Source organism: Miscanthus floridulus, chromosome 11 (assembly GCF_019320115.1).
Source record: "Miscanthus floridulus cultivar M001 chromosome 11, ASM1932011v1, whole genome shotgun sequence".
Taxonomy (NCBI): Eukaryota; Viridiplantae; Streptophyta; class Magnoliopsida; order Poales; family Poaceae; genus Miscanthus; species Miscanthus floridulus.
The window spans coordinates 99,537,398-99,555,961 of NC_089590.1; the positions used below are offsets into that span (position 1 = coordinate 99,537,398).

The 18,564-nt window shown below is 48.7% G+C and overlaps 2 protein-coding genes across 2 annotated transcripts; one reads left to right on the forward strand and one right to left on the reverse strand.

Moving 5' to 3' along the window:
* The first annotated feature begins 227 nt into the window (after nucleotides 1–227).
* Nucleotides 228–2,183, forward strand: LOC136494195 (oxalate--CoA ligase-like). The gene is made up of 2 exons (XM_066490358.1): nucleotides 228–557; nucleotides 667–2,183. The coding sequence occupies exons 1-2, from the start codon at nucleotides 345–347 to the stop codon at nucleotides 2,062–2,064; spliced, it is 1,611 nt and encodes a 536-aa protein (XP_066346455.1). The 5' UTR covers nucleotides 228–344; the 3' UTR covers nucleotides 2,065–2,183.
* Nucleotides 2,184–3,326: 1,143 nt separating this feature from the next.
* On the reverse strand, nucleotides 3,327–8,997 carry LOC136494196 (probable LRR receptor-like serine/threonine-protein kinase At1g63430). The gene is made up of 13 exons (XM_066490360.1): nucleotides 8,340–8,997; nucleotides 7,734–7,872; nucleotides 7,176–7,247; nucleotides 6,946–7,089; nucleotides 6,691–6,840; nucleotides 6,179–6,286; nucleotides 6,034–6,104; nucleotides 5,511–5,753; nucleotides 5,212–5,417; nucleotides 5,010–5,142; nucleotides 4,749–4,906; nucleotides 4,323–4,553; nucleotides 3,327–4,018 (listed from the first exon to the last, which is right to left on the reverse strand). Exons 1-13 carry the CDS (start codon nucleotides 8,458–8,460, stop codon nucleotides 3,773–3,775), a joined length of 2,022 nt encoding a protein of 673 aa, XP_066346457.1. The 5' UTR covers nucleotides 8,461–8,997; the 3' UTR covers nucleotides 3,327–3,772.
* Between the last annotated feature and the right edge of the window lie 9,567 nt (nucleotides 8,998–18,564).

Consider the following 18,564-nt stretch of genomic DNA (forward strand, 5'->3'; position numbering starts at 1 on the left):
GACTCGCCGGCGGCGGCAGAAAAACCTCCCCGGGTCGTCCACTGTCTGCAGGTGCACCTGCGCTGCAGGGGGGGCCTCCGGCCTCCGGCGGGCAACCAAAAATTGATTTGGTTTCTTGCCCGGAAATCAGACACGCCGCCGCGATCGCACCCACCAGGCCACCACCTAACCGTCGCTGACGAGGCGACCCGCCGGCCGTATAAATACTACGACGCACCGCCTGGCGTCTGCCACGCCACGGGCTCAGTTCGGCAGTAGCGTCAGCCGCACAAACAGAAACAGACTCGCCCGCCGCGCCACGCAACACAGCCCAGCCCAACATCTCCTCTCTGCTCTCCACGGACATGGCGGCGACGGAGGCCACCACGCTGACGGCGCTGCTCAAGGAGGCGGCGGCCGCCTTCCCGGCCCGCCGCGCCGTCTCCGTCCCGGGCAGGCTGGAGCTCACGCACGCCGCCCTCGACGCGCTCGTCGACGCGGCGGCCGCGCGACTCGCCGCCGACGCCGGCGTCCTCCCGGGCCACGGTGTCGCGCTCGCCTTCCCCAACACCGTCGAGGTCGTCCCTCTTCTTTCGAGTTCGATCGATCGATCATGTTCCTGCGCAGCGCAGCCCCAGAGTAGCGGGAGCGGGAGTGGGACCTGACGCGCGTGCGATCTGTATACAGCTGGTGATCATGTTCCTGGCGGTGATCCGCGCGGGCGCCGTGGCGGCGCCGCTGAACCCGGCCTACACGCAGGAAGAGTTCGAGTTCTACCTCTCCGACTCGGAGGCGCGCCTCCTCGTCACCAACGCGGAGGGCAACGCGGCGGCGCAGGCGGCGGCCGCCAAGCTCGGGCTCGTCCACGCCGCCGCCACCCTCCACGACGCGGCCGGCCCGGTCCACCTCGCCGGCCTCCCGGCCCTGGCGAACGGGAACGGAACCAAGAGCAACGGGTCGCACCAAGGCGGCGGCGGTGGCGCGGCGGGGGGCTCTCCCAACGACAACGACCCGTCGGACGTGGCGCTGTTCTTGCACACCTCCGGCACGACGAGCCGGCCCAAGGGCGTGCCGCTGACGCAGCGCAACCTGGCGGCGTCGGTGCGGAACATCCGGTCCGTGTACCGCCTGTCCGAGTCCGACGCCACGGTGGTGGTGCTGCCGCTGTTCCACGTGCACGGGCTCCTCTGCGCGCTGCTGAGCTCGCTGGCGTCGGGCGCGTCCGTGGCGCTGCCGGCGTCGGGGCGGTTCTCGGCGTCCACGTTCTGGGCCGACATGCGTGCCTCGGGCGCCACGTGGTACACGGCGGTGCCGACGATCCACCAGATCATCCTGGACCGTCACGCGTCGCGGCCGGAGGCGGAAGCATATCCGGCGCTGCGTTTCATCCGCAGCTGCAGCGCGTCGCTGGCGCCGGCGATCCTGGAGCGTCTGGAGGCGGCGTTCGGCGCGCCGGTGCTGGAGGCGTACGCGATGACGGAGGCGTCGCACCTGATGACGTCGAACCCACTGCCGGAGGACGGGGCCCGGAAGCCCGGGTCGGTGGGGCGGGCCGTCGGGCAGGAACTGGCGGTGCTGGACGAGGAAGGGCGGCGCGTGGCGGCGGGGAGCCCCGGGGAGGTGTGCGTCCGCGGGGACAACGTGACGGCGGGTTACAAGGGGAATCCGGAGGCGAACGAGGCGGCGTTCCGGTTCGGGTGGTTCCACACGGGGGACATCGGCGTGGTGGACGAGGAAGGGTACGTCCGGTTGGTCGGGCGCATCAAGGAGCTCATCAACCGCGGCGGGGAGAAGATCTCCCCGATCGAGGTGGACGCCGTGCTGCTGGGCGTCCCCGGCGTGGCGCAGGCCGTGTCGTTCGGCGTGCCCGACGACAAGTACGGGGAGGAGATCAACTGCGCGGTGATCCCGCGGGACGGGTCGGCGCTGCGGGAGGAGGAGGTGCTGGCGCACTGCCGGCGGAACCTGGCGTCGTTCAAGGTGCCCAAGAAGGTGTTCATCACCGACGACCTGCCCAAGACGGCCACCGGCAAGATCCAGCGCCGCATCGTGGCGCAGCACTTCGTGCAGCCGGCCAGTGCCTGATCGATGGATGTTTCCGCATTATTGTTGCGAGGTGGACATGGCCTGGCATGAACCTGAATAAACTACGCAAGCATCCTCTGTCTGTATCGATCGTCTCGTCGTCGCGCGGTTGTTCTTTACTTCCTTCTGGTCTGCATGGCGCCAACAATCGGCGGCAAGTGTCAGGTCAGGCGTGCATTGATTTTGCGCCTTGTTTAGTTTCACCCCCAATTCCCAAAAAGTGCTACGGTACCTATCACATCGAATGTTTGCGGCCCGTGCATGAAGCATTAAATGTAGACGAAAAAAAATAATTGCACAGTTTGGTGGGAAATTATGAGACGAACGTTTTGAGCCTAATTAGTCCATGATTGAACACTAATTGCTAAATAAAAACGAAAATGCTACAGTAGCCCCAAATTCCAACTTTCTGAAACTAAACACGCGCTTGGTTTCTTTCTGTACCGTGTAATTTGGTCCCGTGGTAACGTGGCATATTCTGGAGTGTGCCAACCACACCTCCTATAGAAAGATATAAGATACAGTTGTAAGGAAGGTTATTTTAAATTTGACTAAATAAATTCGTATAAAAATGGCACTGATGTTTATCGTTCTAAGAAAAAATAGCGTGATTTATAATTTTCATCTATACTATTGTCTGTAAATAAATTTTAATTAAATCTAAAATAGGATGAAGTACTAGGTCATCAAACTTGGAGTATATAGAATGTTCTTTTTCTGGAATAAAACGTTAGCGCCGACAGAATATAAAAGCATGGGAATATCGTCATGTTTGCGGTCTCTTCGTCAGGGCAGACGACGAGCGAGGTTGACGTTTCAGCGGTAAAAAAGAAAAAGGATGGGGCGTCTAGTCTTTTGGGCGGTGAGGTCGTGTTTGTCTTGTGTGGTGTCGTTGCTCCAACAGCTCTTGACAGCGACTAGTAGCGAAATAATCAGACAGACGTACGGTCAATCAACCAACCGCGAGGGGAACGAATATTCGACGAGATTTCTCTCCGTCCCTCCCTGTTACTACACAAAATCAGCCCCCTCAAAACACACACACACACACACACACACACACAGAGAATCAGAGATTCCTCTGTCCTGTCTAAAGCCTCCAGGATTCATTGGCTACTGCTACGTACAGTATCAACCAGGAAACTAGGAAAGCAGCAGCTGGCACACGCAACGGCTGCTCAGTTCAGGTTCAGAGACCACACAGACACTGAGATACACAAGTTTTTACCACATCGTCAATGGGGCAACCGAGACAGATCGCCGTCTCCACTCCACAGACGACGAAAGGGATGCTCCTGCTCAGTTCAGTTTCAGAAACCACACAGACACACAGGTTTTCATCACACCGTCACAGGGGTAAACCGAGACAGATAAGTCACCAAGGTCTCCATCAGACATTCAGACCGGCAACACAGCAATGCCTCCCGCACATCAGCTATAAACCCTACGTAGTATGTCCGTATTACACCAGTTCAGTTACACAAACACCACCAGTCAACGAAATCAGTGTCTCAAGCAAGCATGCCCGGAACCGAACCGAGCAGGACACCTGCCCGCCCGCCTGGTCCGCCACTCGCCTCTCTAGAGTCCTGTCTATACGCCAAGCATACAACATCAGCGCCACGCGACTGAGAATGTTAGCAGCAGCCGTGCGCGGCGATGGATTTACAGGGTGGTGGATGGGAGGGGGAGGAGCGGCGTGTCAGTGTCACAAGGCAAGGGCGAGCTCGGCCCACGCCAGCGATGACTCCTTGAGGATGGCGGCTGCCGACAGGTCGATCCCGTTCTCAAGCACGCCCGTGATGATCTGCATCGACGGCCTCTTGGACGGGTCCGGGTCGATGCACCGGCTCACCACGCTGCACAGCACCGCCAGGTCCTCGCTCCGCAAGCTGCTTAGCTCGGGGTCCACCAGCTTCCCAATCTCCTCTGGCTGCTGGAGGTACTTGGTCGCCTGCGTGAGACAAGGTTCGGGGTTTTAGCACTGACAGTGACGACATTTTTTTCTGCCAATGGATTCTTCTCTTCCCATGCATAATGAAAACAGTTTGAAAACGTCCTCCGCGTATTGCACCCATAGTTTTTCAAATCCGCGGTGCCCATTTTTTCTACTTCGTTCTTCTTTTGCAGTCCAGTTCATGGCACTACGAAAATAGGATTCTATTTGTGGAGCAGGTTCCCATAGGTTTTATGTATAAAAAAAACACAGTGTAGGAATTAGCTAGATGATGAAGGACATAGTAGATAGATTGGCTCACCCAGTCCACCAAATAACCTTTATCCTTGCAATATGGAAGCCGCCCGCTGATAATCTCCAGTAAAATCACTCCAAAAGCAAACGTGTTGGCTTGGATATCAGCTTGTTTATCCTCAGATGAATCCCCATGGCCAGGGAAAGAGGATTTGCTATTCAAGTGTCCAGGAGACTTCTCGTGTCTCGAGATGAACTGTCTCGAGAACATCATCTTCCAGCATTCAAAATCAACCAGCTTCAAAGAGACACGTAGTAGAAACAAATGACTGTCTGACCAAGGTGGAGACTATTTGAGCATAAAATAACTAAAAGTAATAAATGTAAGACAACAAAAACATGTAGCAGACAACACTATTTAGTATTTCTGAAGAACAGAACCAGATGTAGTCTTCAGCTGCTGAATCAACTAATACGGATGTGCAGGTCATACCTTTGGAGTAAAATCTTCCGTAACGTACACGGAATTCGAATTAAGCTCAGATATAGCAAATGGGGGCTGCAACTCAGTATGCAGGTATCTTAACCCCTGGGCAATCCCAATGGCTATCTTCATTCGCCTGAGCCAAGATAACTGGCCTCCTTCTCCATCTAAAGAAAAACATTCACAATGAAATAGAAATCTGTTAGACATGAAATAGGGCATCGATCAGGCTGCAGGTAACTAGCATCTAGCAAAAAGAGTAAGACTTACAATGTAGATGCTCAAATAAGGTACCATTTGGTGCATACTCGAAGACTAGCATCCTAGAGAATGGATCACTCTCCCTGCAGTAACCTAAAAACTTTGCTATGTTCTCATGATTCAATCTTGCCAGATCGATGACCTGAAAATATCATCCCGTTTAGTATCCAGAAAAATAAGTGCTTGAATCCCTTGATCTCATATAACATACCTTGTTTTGGTAAAAGAGTTCATGGTGGCTAGTCCATTGACCTTCAAAGGCGCATAACGATATGACAGAAACTTCAGGTCCATCCTTCATGGTTCCTTTGTAGACTACTGTCTCTGGCGATGAGCCAATGATGTTGCTAAAATCCTCACAAGCTACTTCAAGCTCCTGGCGACTTAATTTTGGTAAACTTTTCAGCATATCAGAATCTGGAGAGAACATGGATACATCAACCAAAATAATTGGAAAGCACATTAATCGATTCATCAACTGTTCCTTTGAGGAATGTACTTAACACTTACCAATCAACACTGTTATCTCATCACTCCAACTTTTTGATCGATTCCATGATGATATTCTTATAGAAGGCTTCAGCTTGCAACTTCTAGAAGCAGTAACGATACCAGTAATCACAAAAACAACCAGAAGAACACCAGTTGCAATTTCTAAAACAAGAAGCCAAATTGGTTGCTGCATTTTGTCATGCTTATTATGTCCAGGATGTTTGAATCCATTTGTGCCACCTCGCAGGCCAGTAGAACCACCTATACAAAGAGCAAATTCGTGCTCAATGGGGGTTGCAAGCAGAGTGATCTTGGGAAACTATGAAATGTTACTCAAAGGGGAAAAAAGAAAAAAATGATGCCCGGCGTGACATAGCAATTGTATACTCTGAAGACAACATCTAGAGGTATAGCATGGATTGTCACAACAGATGTTTAGTATTTCAGTGATTAAATCAGCCCAGTGAGGTGCAACATGCAACAGTAGACCAAATATATTAATTGATAGTAACTGCTGGGTGGTAGAAAACAAAATACGCACTTATACACATTTGCAAAGCTCGTTGTTGGACAGAGTACTCATCCTGGAAGCAGTTCCCTTGGAAACTTGACCTGCAAAAAGGCCTTTTAAATGGGCAAACTTAATGAAATACAGAAATAGTAGCAAGTACATCACATAATAGTACCTTGGAAGATATTTCAAGCAGGGTGGAATTTTTCCAACAAGAAAGTTGTAAGAAAAATCCCCAACATATAATCGGGGAGAAGGGCATAGTCCATTGTGAGCTGTGGATCTGATGGAACAAACAAATACTGGTTCAGATAGAGTAACATAATATCAGGACATTGTGAAAGGTAGCTTTGTGTACTGTTCTCTGGCTGGAAAAGGCACTAACAGTGACAGATGGTAATATTAAGTTGAATGCTTATATTTGATAAGTATTGGAAATATAAGTATTTGCACGCATCTATTATGATCATTGCTCATTTTCTCTGAAGTTATTTTTATTTTGTTTGTTTTCCATGAGCCACGAAAGTTTTGATGCTGCAAATTAAACTTTAATTTGGCTATACATGTACGCATTGCATGGATATAGAGTAACACTGCCATACTAGTCTATAAAATTTAGCATAGATAACTCTGGTACAGTACAGTTTGAAGCACCGCACAGAAGAGGGGTTAGGAGAAGTCACCAACCCAATATCTGCAGCAGGAGAAAAACTGGCAGTATTGCTTCCTGGAATCGGTCCCTTCAATCTATTCCTGTCCAACCTAAGTTCAACGAGATTCTGTAGTTTTCCCAGCTCTGACGGTATACTCCCAGTCAACCCATTGGAATGGAAGTTTCTACATGACATGAATAAAGCAGAAGCTTTCTCGTTCAGATACCAAAGATGATGTCAAACCACAACAGGTAGTTACAAATGCAAAAACAATACAAATGTTGCTTACATTACGCTCACACTGCTCAAGCCACCTAACTCGGAAGGGATTGGGCCAGTGAGTCGATTAACGCTCAAGTCCAGAACCCTCAGGTTCCTCAGTGAGCCAATTAGTTTTGGAATTGTGCCAAAGAGCAGGTTATGATCCAAATACCTGTCCAGAAAATGAGAACAATTTCAGAGAAACATTATAACCAACTTCACAAAAACTAGCTGAAACAACATAGAAAAGGAACATACAGCTCTTGCAAGAAACTAAGCCGCCCAAGTTCAGGTGCGATGAATCCCTTGAGAGATGAGTTTGATAGCTTCCTGCAAGATGCAAAGTCCAAATCACGGTCATCAACAGAAAATCCTTTTGTAAAAGATTTTGACCTTAGTAGGCAAGTACAAAATGTTGTTGGTCTTTCGTTGTGAAGTCTAAACCAAACCTACTGATCAGTATTAAGTAGTGACGACATCTAACTGGCAAATCCCACTGCATCTTTTGAGCTGTTTGCACATGCACTATCAATATCAACTATACCAAAACATCTACATCAGAGGCCAGAGCTGCAAAGGTGAAAGGACCAGCTAGTGGCGGTGGTTAAGTACCAAACAAGCCTTCACTTGCATACCTAATCCTACTGGTTCGAAGCTTTAAGTAACTAAAGCTCTTTTCTCCCCACCTCTCCACTCAAGTACCCAGCAGCAATTAGCAAGTTCTGGCACTACCCAGCTGCTAACTGAGTGCCAAGCAAGCACGAAGCAGACCATGGACATTGAGATGTACTAGGTCGAACGGGTGGAGTTCCTTACAGGGAGATGACGGAGCCCTGGGGCGCGGAGCAGATCACGCCGCGCCAGTCGCAGGCGTTGCCATCCGCGTCAGTCCAGTCCGAGAGCACGGAGTGAGGGTCCTCGATGATGGCGCGCTTGAATGCCATGAGCGCCGACACTGGCACAAATCCACGCGTCAGAGTCAGGCGGAGGAAAAGATTGGCGGTTACTTTGTTTCACAGGAGCACAGCGAGACCAGATGGGGAGAATTTAAAATCCGGATTTGCTTAGCGGCAACCGTTAGTGTCACAACAGTGTCACGAGCTCACAGATCAGGAAATGTGGGTGCGAAAAGAAGATTTTTTTCGAAATTTGCATGCTATACATGGAGAAATTTCAATATTTGACCCACAATAAAAAAAAGTGTTGCATTTGGCAAGAATGAAGGTCTGAACTCTGCAGAGAGCAGCAGATCAGGACGCAAAATCTGAAGAACGGTTCGAAATCAGGTGGAGAACAGAAAAGGAACTAAATTGGAACATATCTCCCAGAAATGGAAGCGACAGGGAAGCCCAGATTATCTAGCCGTTCGAACAGAACCTCGACAGCTCGCCGGGAAAAGCCAAGAAAGGCGATAGCACTCACCGTCGGTGCCCATGGCAGATGCCGAGCATTGTAGGAACACCACCCCGCAGTGCAAGGCAAGGAGGACCTGCAGGAGGCTCGGCGCCGGCGCCGGCGGCCCCTCAGCACAGCGCCTCGTCATGGCCAAGTCTAAGCGGCGGCACCGAGCTCGTGCCAAACCCACAACTAATTGACCCGGATTGATCGCGGTGAGCGAGCGACCGAATTCACGGAGCCATGGCGCAGAGCTGCTGCTGCTGCTAGGCTGCTCGGGCACGAACCGCCGCTTCAGCACGGCCACGTGGGTGGGTGGGTGTGGGGGAGAGACGGAGGTGGAAGGAGCGGTGAGGTGGTTGGGGAGTGAGTGGGAGCAGTTGGAGTAAAGAGAGAGCGAGGAGCGGCGCCGGGGCGAGCAAGGGAAGCAGACGCCGCCGGGGGAAGGCGCAACCGCGCAAGCGGCAGAGGAGGAGAGGGAAGAAAGCAGAGGATGTGAGTAGAGAGAGAGAGATAGGGAATGTCGTGTAAAATCTAGTGGGCGGAGGAGAGGCGGAGGAATTAAAGGGCGGCGTCTCCTCGGTGGGAGGGGATCGGCGGAGGGAGGAAGGTGGCGGAGTAGTTATTGCGCGCACTAACATAATCAAAGCAGGAGTGAGCATAATCACTGATTTGGGAGGCATCAGCATCTCTCTTTTCTGAAGACTCATTAATTATCGCGTGGCAGTCCTGGGGTAGCCTAGGCTATAAATGTTCATGCAGCCTGAGGCACGACGATCCGACACGAAGCACGTTATTTTAGCTCTGCCTAAACACGGCACTGCCCGATGGTTAGCGGGCCCGGGCTGGCCCGGCCCGGTGTCGCAGGCCGTGCCTAGGCCGCTACTCAGCCACATGGGTTGGCACGGCAAGGTCCGACTTTTACAATTAGGCACGACTTTGGCCCGGTGACAACAGTGGCCTAGCAGCCTGCTAAGAGCCCAACTTCATTTCCCGGTAACCCTACTGCCTACTTCATTTTCTCCTCCCTCCCTCTCCCCCGCGCGTCGCACTCCCATGCGAGTCGCGCTTCCTCATACCCGCAGCCCCGCTTGTGCCTCGCGGTCATGGCAGCCACATCGCTCCTCCACGCCCCAGTGCCCCCCTCGCGCAGCCGCAGGCGGTGGCAAGCGCGGTGGCCGGCCTCCACGCCTCCTCTCGCGCGACTCCTTCCTTCACGCAGCTGCATCGCTCCTCCTCGCCCCCCTCGCGCAGCAGCAGGCGCAGCGCACGCGGTGGTGGCAAGCGCGGTGGCCGGCCTCCACGCCTCCTCCGAATCTAGGTCTAGGGCGTCGGCCTCCTCCAAATCCGGCTCGAGGGCATCAGCCTCCACCACGCCTTGCGGCCTTGGCCTCCTCCTCCCCGTCCTCCGTTCCCACCCTCTCTCTCTCTCTCACTCTCACTTGTTTCGGGCTGTGGGCTGGCCCGATCCCCGCCTTGGACCGTGCTTCTCGGGCCGGCACGGCCCGAAAAACAGCCCAGTAGGGCATGCCTGGGCCGTTGGTCAAGCATGACGCCTGCCTCAGCATGGGTCGGGTGGCACGGCGTGCCGTGCTGGCCTGACCCCCTTCGGGCCGTCCCTGGCACGGGCCCGTGTCGGGCTGGACCGGGCCGTTGGCCATCTATAGTCTAGGCCCAGGGTTTTGTCCTAGTTTGACATGGTTTCTTTGGAAAATATTTCACCTAGGGCTAGGCTTATTTTGTTAATCCTCATGTCAAGGGAATTGAAGAAGATTGAGCTGGCTTAAATCCTTACGAGTCAAAATTCCCATTAATCGCCATCAGTCTCCTCCAATCTTCTTGGTTTGGAGATTTATTGGACAAGCCATGGATGAAATAGTGGAAGAGGCTATTGAAGCAATATATAGGACTCGTTTGGCAGGGCTTTTGGAGTGGCTCCAGCTCGAGTCGAAATCCTACAAATTACTATCAAGAAATGGCTTCCACAACAAAGCATGGAGGAGCTGGAGCCATTTTCCTGTTGAGCCTGCAGGGCTACGAAAATGTGGCTTCTCTGGAATCCTCTTTACAAACTTGAAACAAATTATAACAAAGTTACCACTAAAGCCATTTTTGCCAAATGTTTTCTAATTGATTTTAGCTCTACCAGAGAAGTTGTTCACGAAAGAATGTAGACCCGAAGCCTTACGAAACACCCTTAGATGGCTTCACCTTTGTAGCAGGAAAAGCAGGTCCTCCCATTTAGAACTTTTCTCATGGAACCATTTTTTGAGTTGGCGTTTGGGAGGGCTTCACTCAGAGTCAAAGGTAAAGCCTCTTAAAAAGCCTTGCCAAGTAGGACCTTTTAGCCAGAAATTTAGAAAAGCTACATTTAGATAGTTTTACCTTTTGTAGCAAGAAAAAAAATTCTCTCCTCTTCTTTAGTTTGTCTCATGAAACTGTATCTTGAATTAGAGTTTGACAGGACTTCACATAAGAAGTTAATTAGTTAAAGCTGAAGTCCCTCAAACAGCCTGCTAGATAGGGCTTTAATAACTATTATAAAAAGGAATAGTATCAGTACTAATTTAATCTCCCGGCAGGATAGAGTAGACTCGCCACTTGGGACTCCTGTCTGTCGTTTGCACTGATCCTTTTTTTTTTTTTTTTTTTGCACTTTTGCTTAATTTATGTTAGCTCCTGTCTGATTCGTCAAAAATGTGTGGGTTTGACTGGTCTGTGGCCTCTCCCTTTGTTCTTTGCACTTGTGGACCTCCCATTTCACCATTTGTTACTTGCTACTTGACCGAGCATCTCAGAATTCATGATCCGTTCTGTCACTTTGGATGCCATGCCTATCCAGCCATCCTTTGAATTTGCGGTCGCCCGATTCAGCCTTCTTCACTTTGTGCTTCTCAGCTTCTATAGACGGCATCCTGACACTGAAACCGTGGTCCGTGCCTCCGTGGATGAGTTGTTTTTTTTTATTCCGTGGATGAGTTTTGAGAGGCTACACTTGTGCGGTTGTGGTTTTCACTTTAGCAGTGGTGTCGTTTGGCACGTACTTGGGTGTGCCACAGGGAGAAGAAAGAAAGATAGGATAGGAATGACACGTGTCCTGTTTGCTCGGCTAATAAGCCATGGTTGCTATTTGTGTTGAAAAAGTACGGAGGAAGCAGTGAGCAGTGACAGTCAAGAGAAGGGAGCGAAAGACTGGAAGACAGCACGGCAGTTTCAGTAATTAGCTTTGTCCCGACTGTTGTCTTGATGCCTTTGGATTTCCCTCGGTTCCGGGTACCGGGAAATGGCTACTAGTCAAATGCGCCGCCGGTTCACAGACTCGGTTCGGCTTGGGTGACACGAGTATTAAATATAGATTAAAAATAATTAATTATATAAATTGTAACTAATTTATAAGACGAATTTTTTAAGTTTAATTAGTCTATGATTTGACAATCGTCCTGTTTGTTTGGGCTTGTTTGGCTTATAAGTCATGACTGAAAGTACTGTTGGTTGGTTTGGTGTGAGAGAAAAATACTGTTCGTTGGCTGATAAGCCATAGCTTATAAGCCAAATACGACCAAGCGAACAGGCTGAATGCGGTGCGACGGTAACACATGTGTTAATGACAGATTAATTAGATTTAATAAATTCATCTCGTGGATTATTGAGGACTTGTGTAATTTATTTTATTATTACTATCCGAATACTCACATATGATAGCCCAATGTGATATTCAATGTGACACCTTTAAACTTTAGCCTCTAAATTTATACAAGGCCTTAGCTTCTCAAACCTCGAAAATGCACATTTATATTTCTATACATATTAATCCCATGGTATAAAGTCTAAATCACCGAACTTTATTCGCTTAGTTGAAAAGCTAAGCTGAAAAGTACGGTTCGCTGATTTGCTGTGAGAAAAAAACAATATATCATGACTAGAGTCTCATCGTAAAACAAATTGAAATGCATCGTATAATCATCCGTAAAACCCTAAAAACCTCTTATAATGCGCGAATCAAAGCAGCTCATAGAACCACGTTCGACTCTGAGACGAACTCAAACACATAACATGGTCGCTGAATAAATCTTCAAATCACAAATCATCCGAATAACCATGCAGCAAGTTATACGTTCCGCCATGGTGCACTGTCATGTTTGCTTGACACAATGGACGGTGCATTTTTTTTCTTTATTTTAAATGGGGAATTATCTCAACCTGGTACGTGTGCCTGTGGAGCGTGGAGGAACCGGAGATGCGATCATCGGCCTGTTTGCTGGTTGGTTTCTGGGCTGGTTTAGGCTGGTTGATGTTGGTTTGTTGTGAGAGAAAAATACTGTTGGCTGGCTGGTTTGGACTGGCTGAAACCAACAAGCGAACAGGCTATATGGGGCAGGAGTACGAAAGGTACAGAAGCGGTGCCATGTCATCGTGGTAGTACTAGGTTCACGTTTGAGTCGAGTTGGCGCCGCTCAGAGCGAGAAGCTCAGAGCAGCAGCAGTTTTATTTTTGGTTGCCACCAATCAGACTGTCCACTCCATGGTTTCCTTGTTGTTATGTGCAGCCGTGCAGCTGTGCAGGCAGCCTCTAGCAACACGGCACCCGCGCGTCCGTGCACCGATCGGTGGTCGTTCCCATGGCCGTCACCAATCAGACTGGGCGGGGGTTTGTTGGGCTCTCCTGTTCCCGTTCTTGGAACCAAGCAAGGAAGCACTGGTTGCCCTTGCTTGCATGGCCAATGCACCGCTTCCAGCTTGCTTGCAGTGCATTTCGTCGTTGCGTCTCTTCTCACTTCATCCACGATCCGCTCGATCACGCTACGTGGTGAATGTGATGCGTACAGCCAGATCCAGTCGCGTGTTTGCGTCTCCTGGCTTGTCGTCCTCGAGAAATAAACCCGCACCGTCTCGCAGTGGCAGTGTGTCCAAAGTTCCTAACAAGGAAGAACAGACAGTGCCTTTTTCAGCTAACGTTCTGAATTCCTTTTTTTCTAATTGCACCCCATGAGTGATTGAGTGTAAGCTCTCTCCGTCGCTATCGTTTCGTATGTGACGTTGAACGAAAGTTGAGGTTTTCAAGCGCGCGCACGGTTTCTGAATTCCTTTTGTACCCCATGAGTTGAACTCTGAACTTCAACGGGGAAAACGGTGTCATTCTGAATCCACTCCATGGTCATGGACCATCTCACCGACCCTCCTTCACTCGACCTTAGCAAGCAGCTTCTGCCACCCAGCAGGCGGTAACTACACTACACTACACTACACCGGGAGTCCGATTTTTTTTTTGTCCTTTTTTTTTTGAAAGTTCGTCATAAATATGTTCCTAGATGTATCCTTTTAAAATCTAGACACTCAGCTCGGCGCTGTAGTAATTGGCGCCGAGATTACATGTCTCGATGCCATAGTAATTGGCGCCTAGGTCTTGTGTCCACGCCGGAGCCGAGGCAAACGTGGTAGCCAACTCGGCGCCATAGATCTTTGCGCCGTAAATCTTGGCATCGAGCTCGGCGCCTACATCTTTGGCGTCGTGTCTGTCTGACATGTGGGCTCTCTTTCCTTTCTCTCTTCTTCCTCTTCCTCTTCCTATTTCCTTCTCTCTCGTTCGTGCGACTCCCAAGCTCGCCCGTCGCCGGTGCCACACCACCACGCCCACGCCCGGTCCTCCACGCCAGCCGCTCCGAGCCCGGCTTGGCAAGCCCCCACGCGCCGCCTCCACCTCGCCCCCTATGTGCCGCCCCCGTCGCGGCCATCGCGACCCACGGCCCGCCCACCGCGCCGCGTCGCCGCCGCCGCCGCCCGTGTCGCTGTGCCCGCCGAGCCGCCCCCAGCCGTCCACGCCGTGCCACGCCCGCTCGTCCGCCCACTGACCCCGTCCTCCTGCTCCTGGCACACCGCGCGCTCGTCGTCGATCCTGTTGTCCGCGTGGCAGGTCTGCTCCGCCCGGGCGCGACCCCGGCTCCTACTCTGATGTGGCAGAACCGTCTAATCTAATGCCTTTCAGGAGTACTTGTCTTCCATTAGACACTAAGTACTCAAGGGAGGACACTAAATTACGCAACTCCGTCGAGCACACCCCAAGGGAGAACCCGAAAATCCATATTTTTCCATCAGGATCACAAATGAGAGAATAAAACTTACAACATTCTTAAGTCATTTCTTACATCACTTTTCATGCAACATCAGAGTATAATATTTATTGATTATAACAGCGGAATATACCCATGTTATCAGAGTTTCAGTGGAAATAAAATCATTAAATGACAAGTCAAACATTAACATGATGATCCGTTATATACATCATAACAGATTATAAGTTTTTTCATTATAAAACATTTTGGGTGGAAGTTTCAAATAAACTCTATGTCCGCAACGTTAACGAAATCCTCACTGAGCCCACCAAGAGGTTTCCACACACAAATGTCAGCTCCACATGTTCCTGTCACCTGCATCAGGGTTGAACAAACCCTGAGTACTCAATTGTACTCCGCAAGACTTATCTGTCAGGAGGAAAGGAAAGACTCCAAGAATATACAAGGCTATCTGGTTTATGGGTTATTGCATCTGTAGGAAACTTTACTAAACGTGCATCCTTATATTTAATTTTATTAACAGTCATCATTAGTTCATTAACTAACCATTCTATGTAAGCACCTGTGCTACTTTCAAGCAGTGGTAAGCAATCAAAACCATTCTTCTATCTTTCATATTCCAGTTCTTACTACGGTGCTAGATTGTAGATAAGTCGTACCGAAATATCCGACGATTCACGAACCAAAGTGCTCAGCTGGGTACCCTAAAACACACGCCCCGCTTGTACCCCAGGCACAAGCAGGACCAACCCACCACTCTCATGTCAAAGGGTCCAGGTCCCCATCCAAACTTGGACTCCAAGCCCCCATACCTGAGTCCTGGACTCAGTGTGGTGCTTAGACCTCCACCATCCCCGCCTACAATCAGTCGGTCCGGAAAGAGTTGGAACCCACGACAAGAGAGCAATGGGCCTTCCCTGCTCCCATAAACAAGTATGTGTTCAGGATAATAAGTCTATGACCTGACTAGAATCCAATGCAATGGACGATCCTTAACCGACACAGACGGAACAAGCGTAATCCGAGCCTCGCTCAAATGACAAACCAAGTCCAGATCCAAGTACCATTCCACCCGGTCTCCAATTATCATTCATATATTTCTATGTGATAGTAATATAATAACAACAATAATATCTTTCCTATCTCTCACGAGTGATAGGCAATCACTCGACTTCTACCGGAGTCCTGTAGCATAGCAATATACACGATTCTGCCATACTAGTAAAACTCATAGGATAAGGATATATGTATATGCAAGTGGGTTTCATTCAACTCTTTAAACTTAATGCACAAGCATAAAATAAAGTGCAGAATAATAGGGGTTATGCACCGGGCTTACCTAGGTAAAATATAATCAAAATTAGCATTCCATCGGGGCGACACGATCCTCAAGACACCACCTTTTCTGCTACTTCGAGCATCTCCCCAATCCATCGTTGTTCCTATTATGATATACGTGGATGCAACGCAGAGACGCAATTAATCAATGCTAACAACAACTCTATAATATGATTACGCTCTGTGAGCTAACGAGCTAGCTTAATGACTAATGTACTAGTCTACGTATCCTCGTCGCCAAGTAATGCTTGTTCTAGAAAATGTTTTTGTTCTACAAACCCTCAATTATTTCTTGACATTTGATTGATTAACTATATATTTTTGGACTAGAGCTTATTTCGTTACCTTAACAAACTAATTTCTATAAGGCTACAAAAATTACAGTGAGCACCTAATATTATTAGGAATCTACTGTAAAAATTTTAGGGCTAGTACTTCTACCAATTCATCACAATAATTTCTACAAGTTCATATTTTAACAATATTAAACATTTTAAAATAATTAGAGCAACCCTAGAAACATTTTAAAACTAGATGAACCAATTACGCTAACAGATAGATCATGATTTTAGGAGCCTAACAAAATTAGTTTCACTATTTTTGAACATCGACACAATTTTATCTTGAATTTACAAATTTACCTTAGAAACAAATTTGAAAAACGCTTTAGAAAAAGAAAAGGCCGGTGGCCAACTATTCGGCCCAGCAACCTAAACGGCCCGCGATGGGGAGCCCGCATGTGTAGCAGGCCGGCCCACCAGGCCCGCAGCGCGAGCGCTCTTGCGCATTTTGCGAAAGAGCCCCTAACCTAGTGAGTTATTACGTGGAGCACTTGCGCACTATTCTACAAGAGACGCGCTTTGCAGCTAAGCCTCTGAACTATCCCGTCTTCACCACGGGATGGTCCCTGGTGCCATCATGTTCACAAGCGTGGCGACTGACGCCAAACTACGGTCGCGCCAAGCATTAGGGGCCCGTTCTAGACAAACTAAAGGGCCGACCACCATTAATGACCCAGACGATGACGGTTGGTAGCGATATAGTATTGGGAGGTGCCCTAGGGTACGCTCTTGCAGTGGGCAGTGGATTGAGGTGATGGCATAGCCGTCCAGCGAACCTACGCGCTCTTCGGAAGGGTAGAGGTAGCGGGGAAGCATCAGTAGCTCACCGGGATTCATGTTGTGGTGCTGGTTGAGGAGTGACCGGGCAGCGGCGGCGTGCACGCGCGGTGACCGCGGGGCTCAGGCCAAAGCAAAGTGAGTGGTGACGTGCACGAGTTTTAAAGCAAATCAAAAACTTCTGACTAACTCGACTAAAGTTCAACCAATTACTCTACCCCAAAGTCGGCACTATCCACTGGTTAGCGAAGCAAATCCCACATTTTGAGAGTGACTATAGAGGAAGATCAACGAGTGCCAAGATTAGTTCGTCGCTGAAACTTCAGTTCGTGAATAGAGCACCAACCACATGCTCACAGCGTGTTCTTATGAAATTTGGCAATTTTTTGCATGAGCATCGTAACTCTAACATAACCACGACATGCACCACGTTCTAATATACACCTAAATGCAACCAATCGTGCAAAAACATAAATATATTGCGTCATCATTTTTGTTGAATTTTAAATACCAAAATGACATTGTCTATGATTCTTTTCCGACTTAGACAGAGTAAGGGCTTAGTTAGAACTAACAACCTTTAGCGCTTTTGCCTTAATTTTGAAAGGGTCTAAACCTTGCCGGATTCAACTAATAATTGTACCATGACCTAGCCCATACTACATACTAACTCTTAGAAACATAATATCCAAGCACTTCCTAATTAGTTTGTCCAATATAATTTGCCAAAGAAGGATACTTTTAAACATAAGCTCAAGTGCTTGTTGGCAACAAAAATGACCCTTCCAAATTCCAAGTTTGATTTTGTTGAACTTCCCAAATTACTAACTAATAGTATTTATTCTCCAAAAATTAATGTTGCATTTCCATCTACTACACTTACACTCTAAACTTTATTCAAGTGCTACATACAATTTATATTTATTTTTTTGCTTATAAAAATTGCTTCCTTGACAATGTTTAGAACTACTTATTCTACTCTTCGCATTAGGATTTTTATTAACACATATAGGCATTTACGTAGCTAACTCACTATATTGATAGATCTATCTCTTAGGCCATAATCTCAGTGCTTAGCGAGCTCGTAACACCAGAGGTGTTACATCTGGCATCCATGAGCCGGCCCTCCCCTCTGGCCGCTCGATACCTACCGCCGGCCGTTCCATTGCTGCCGCTCACCCTCGTAGTGCCGAGGACAGACCTTGGAAAGGGATGAGGGGAGGGGCTGGTGTCAGGGTACAACGCCGCAGCACCCGCCATGGCTGGCAAGTTCGGCTAGTGCTTTTCACCTTCAACGTCGCCTGCTCTGTTTGTTGCATTCGTCGAACACATAAAATTTGTGAATATGCAATGTAGGTACTTAGTTAGCTTGAATTGTAGCTCTAGTTTGATTATTTGGTACTTACTAGTAAATGTGATGATGTAGGTAATTAATTTACTTAGTGAGATAGATATGTAGATAGATACATACATAGATACATAGGTACATAGATATAGTTAAATAGCTAGTTGTATATTTAGTTATTTAGGTAGGATTTAGCTATTGAGTTACTAGATTATATCTATATACTTAGTTATTAACCTATTTACTTAGGTTGTAGTTAGTATGTATTAGATAGGTACTATATGAAACTACTTTGGACTAAATGATCTGTGTTTGAATTTGTGTATGAACTAATAGATAGACAACCTAGTGAGCATATATCATGGAGGCACCGTGGAAAGA

Bases quoted from the DNA above. Each gene is read 5' to 3' on its own strand.
- LOC136494196 (XM_066490360.1), bottom strand. From the start codon at position 8,460: ATGACGAGGCGCTGTGCTGAGGGGCCGCCGGCGCCGGCGCCGAGCCTC. The intron at 7,090-7,175 runs GTATGTTCCTTT...TTTTCTGGACAG, and splicing joins CTTAGTTTCTTGCAAGAGCT to GTATTTGGATCATAACCTGC. The intron at 6,287-6,690 runs GTTGGTGACTTC...TTGTTCCATCAG, and splicing joins TCTCCTGCTGCAGATATTGG to ATCCACAGCTCACAATGGAC.
- LOC136494195 (XM_066490358.1), top strand. From the start codon at position 345: ATGGCGGCGACGGAGGCCACCACGCTGACGGCGCTGCTCAAGGAGGCG. The intron at 558-666 runs GTCGTCCCTCTT...ATCTGTATACAG, and splicing joins CCTTCCCCAACACCGTCGAG to CTGGTGATCATGTTCCTGGC.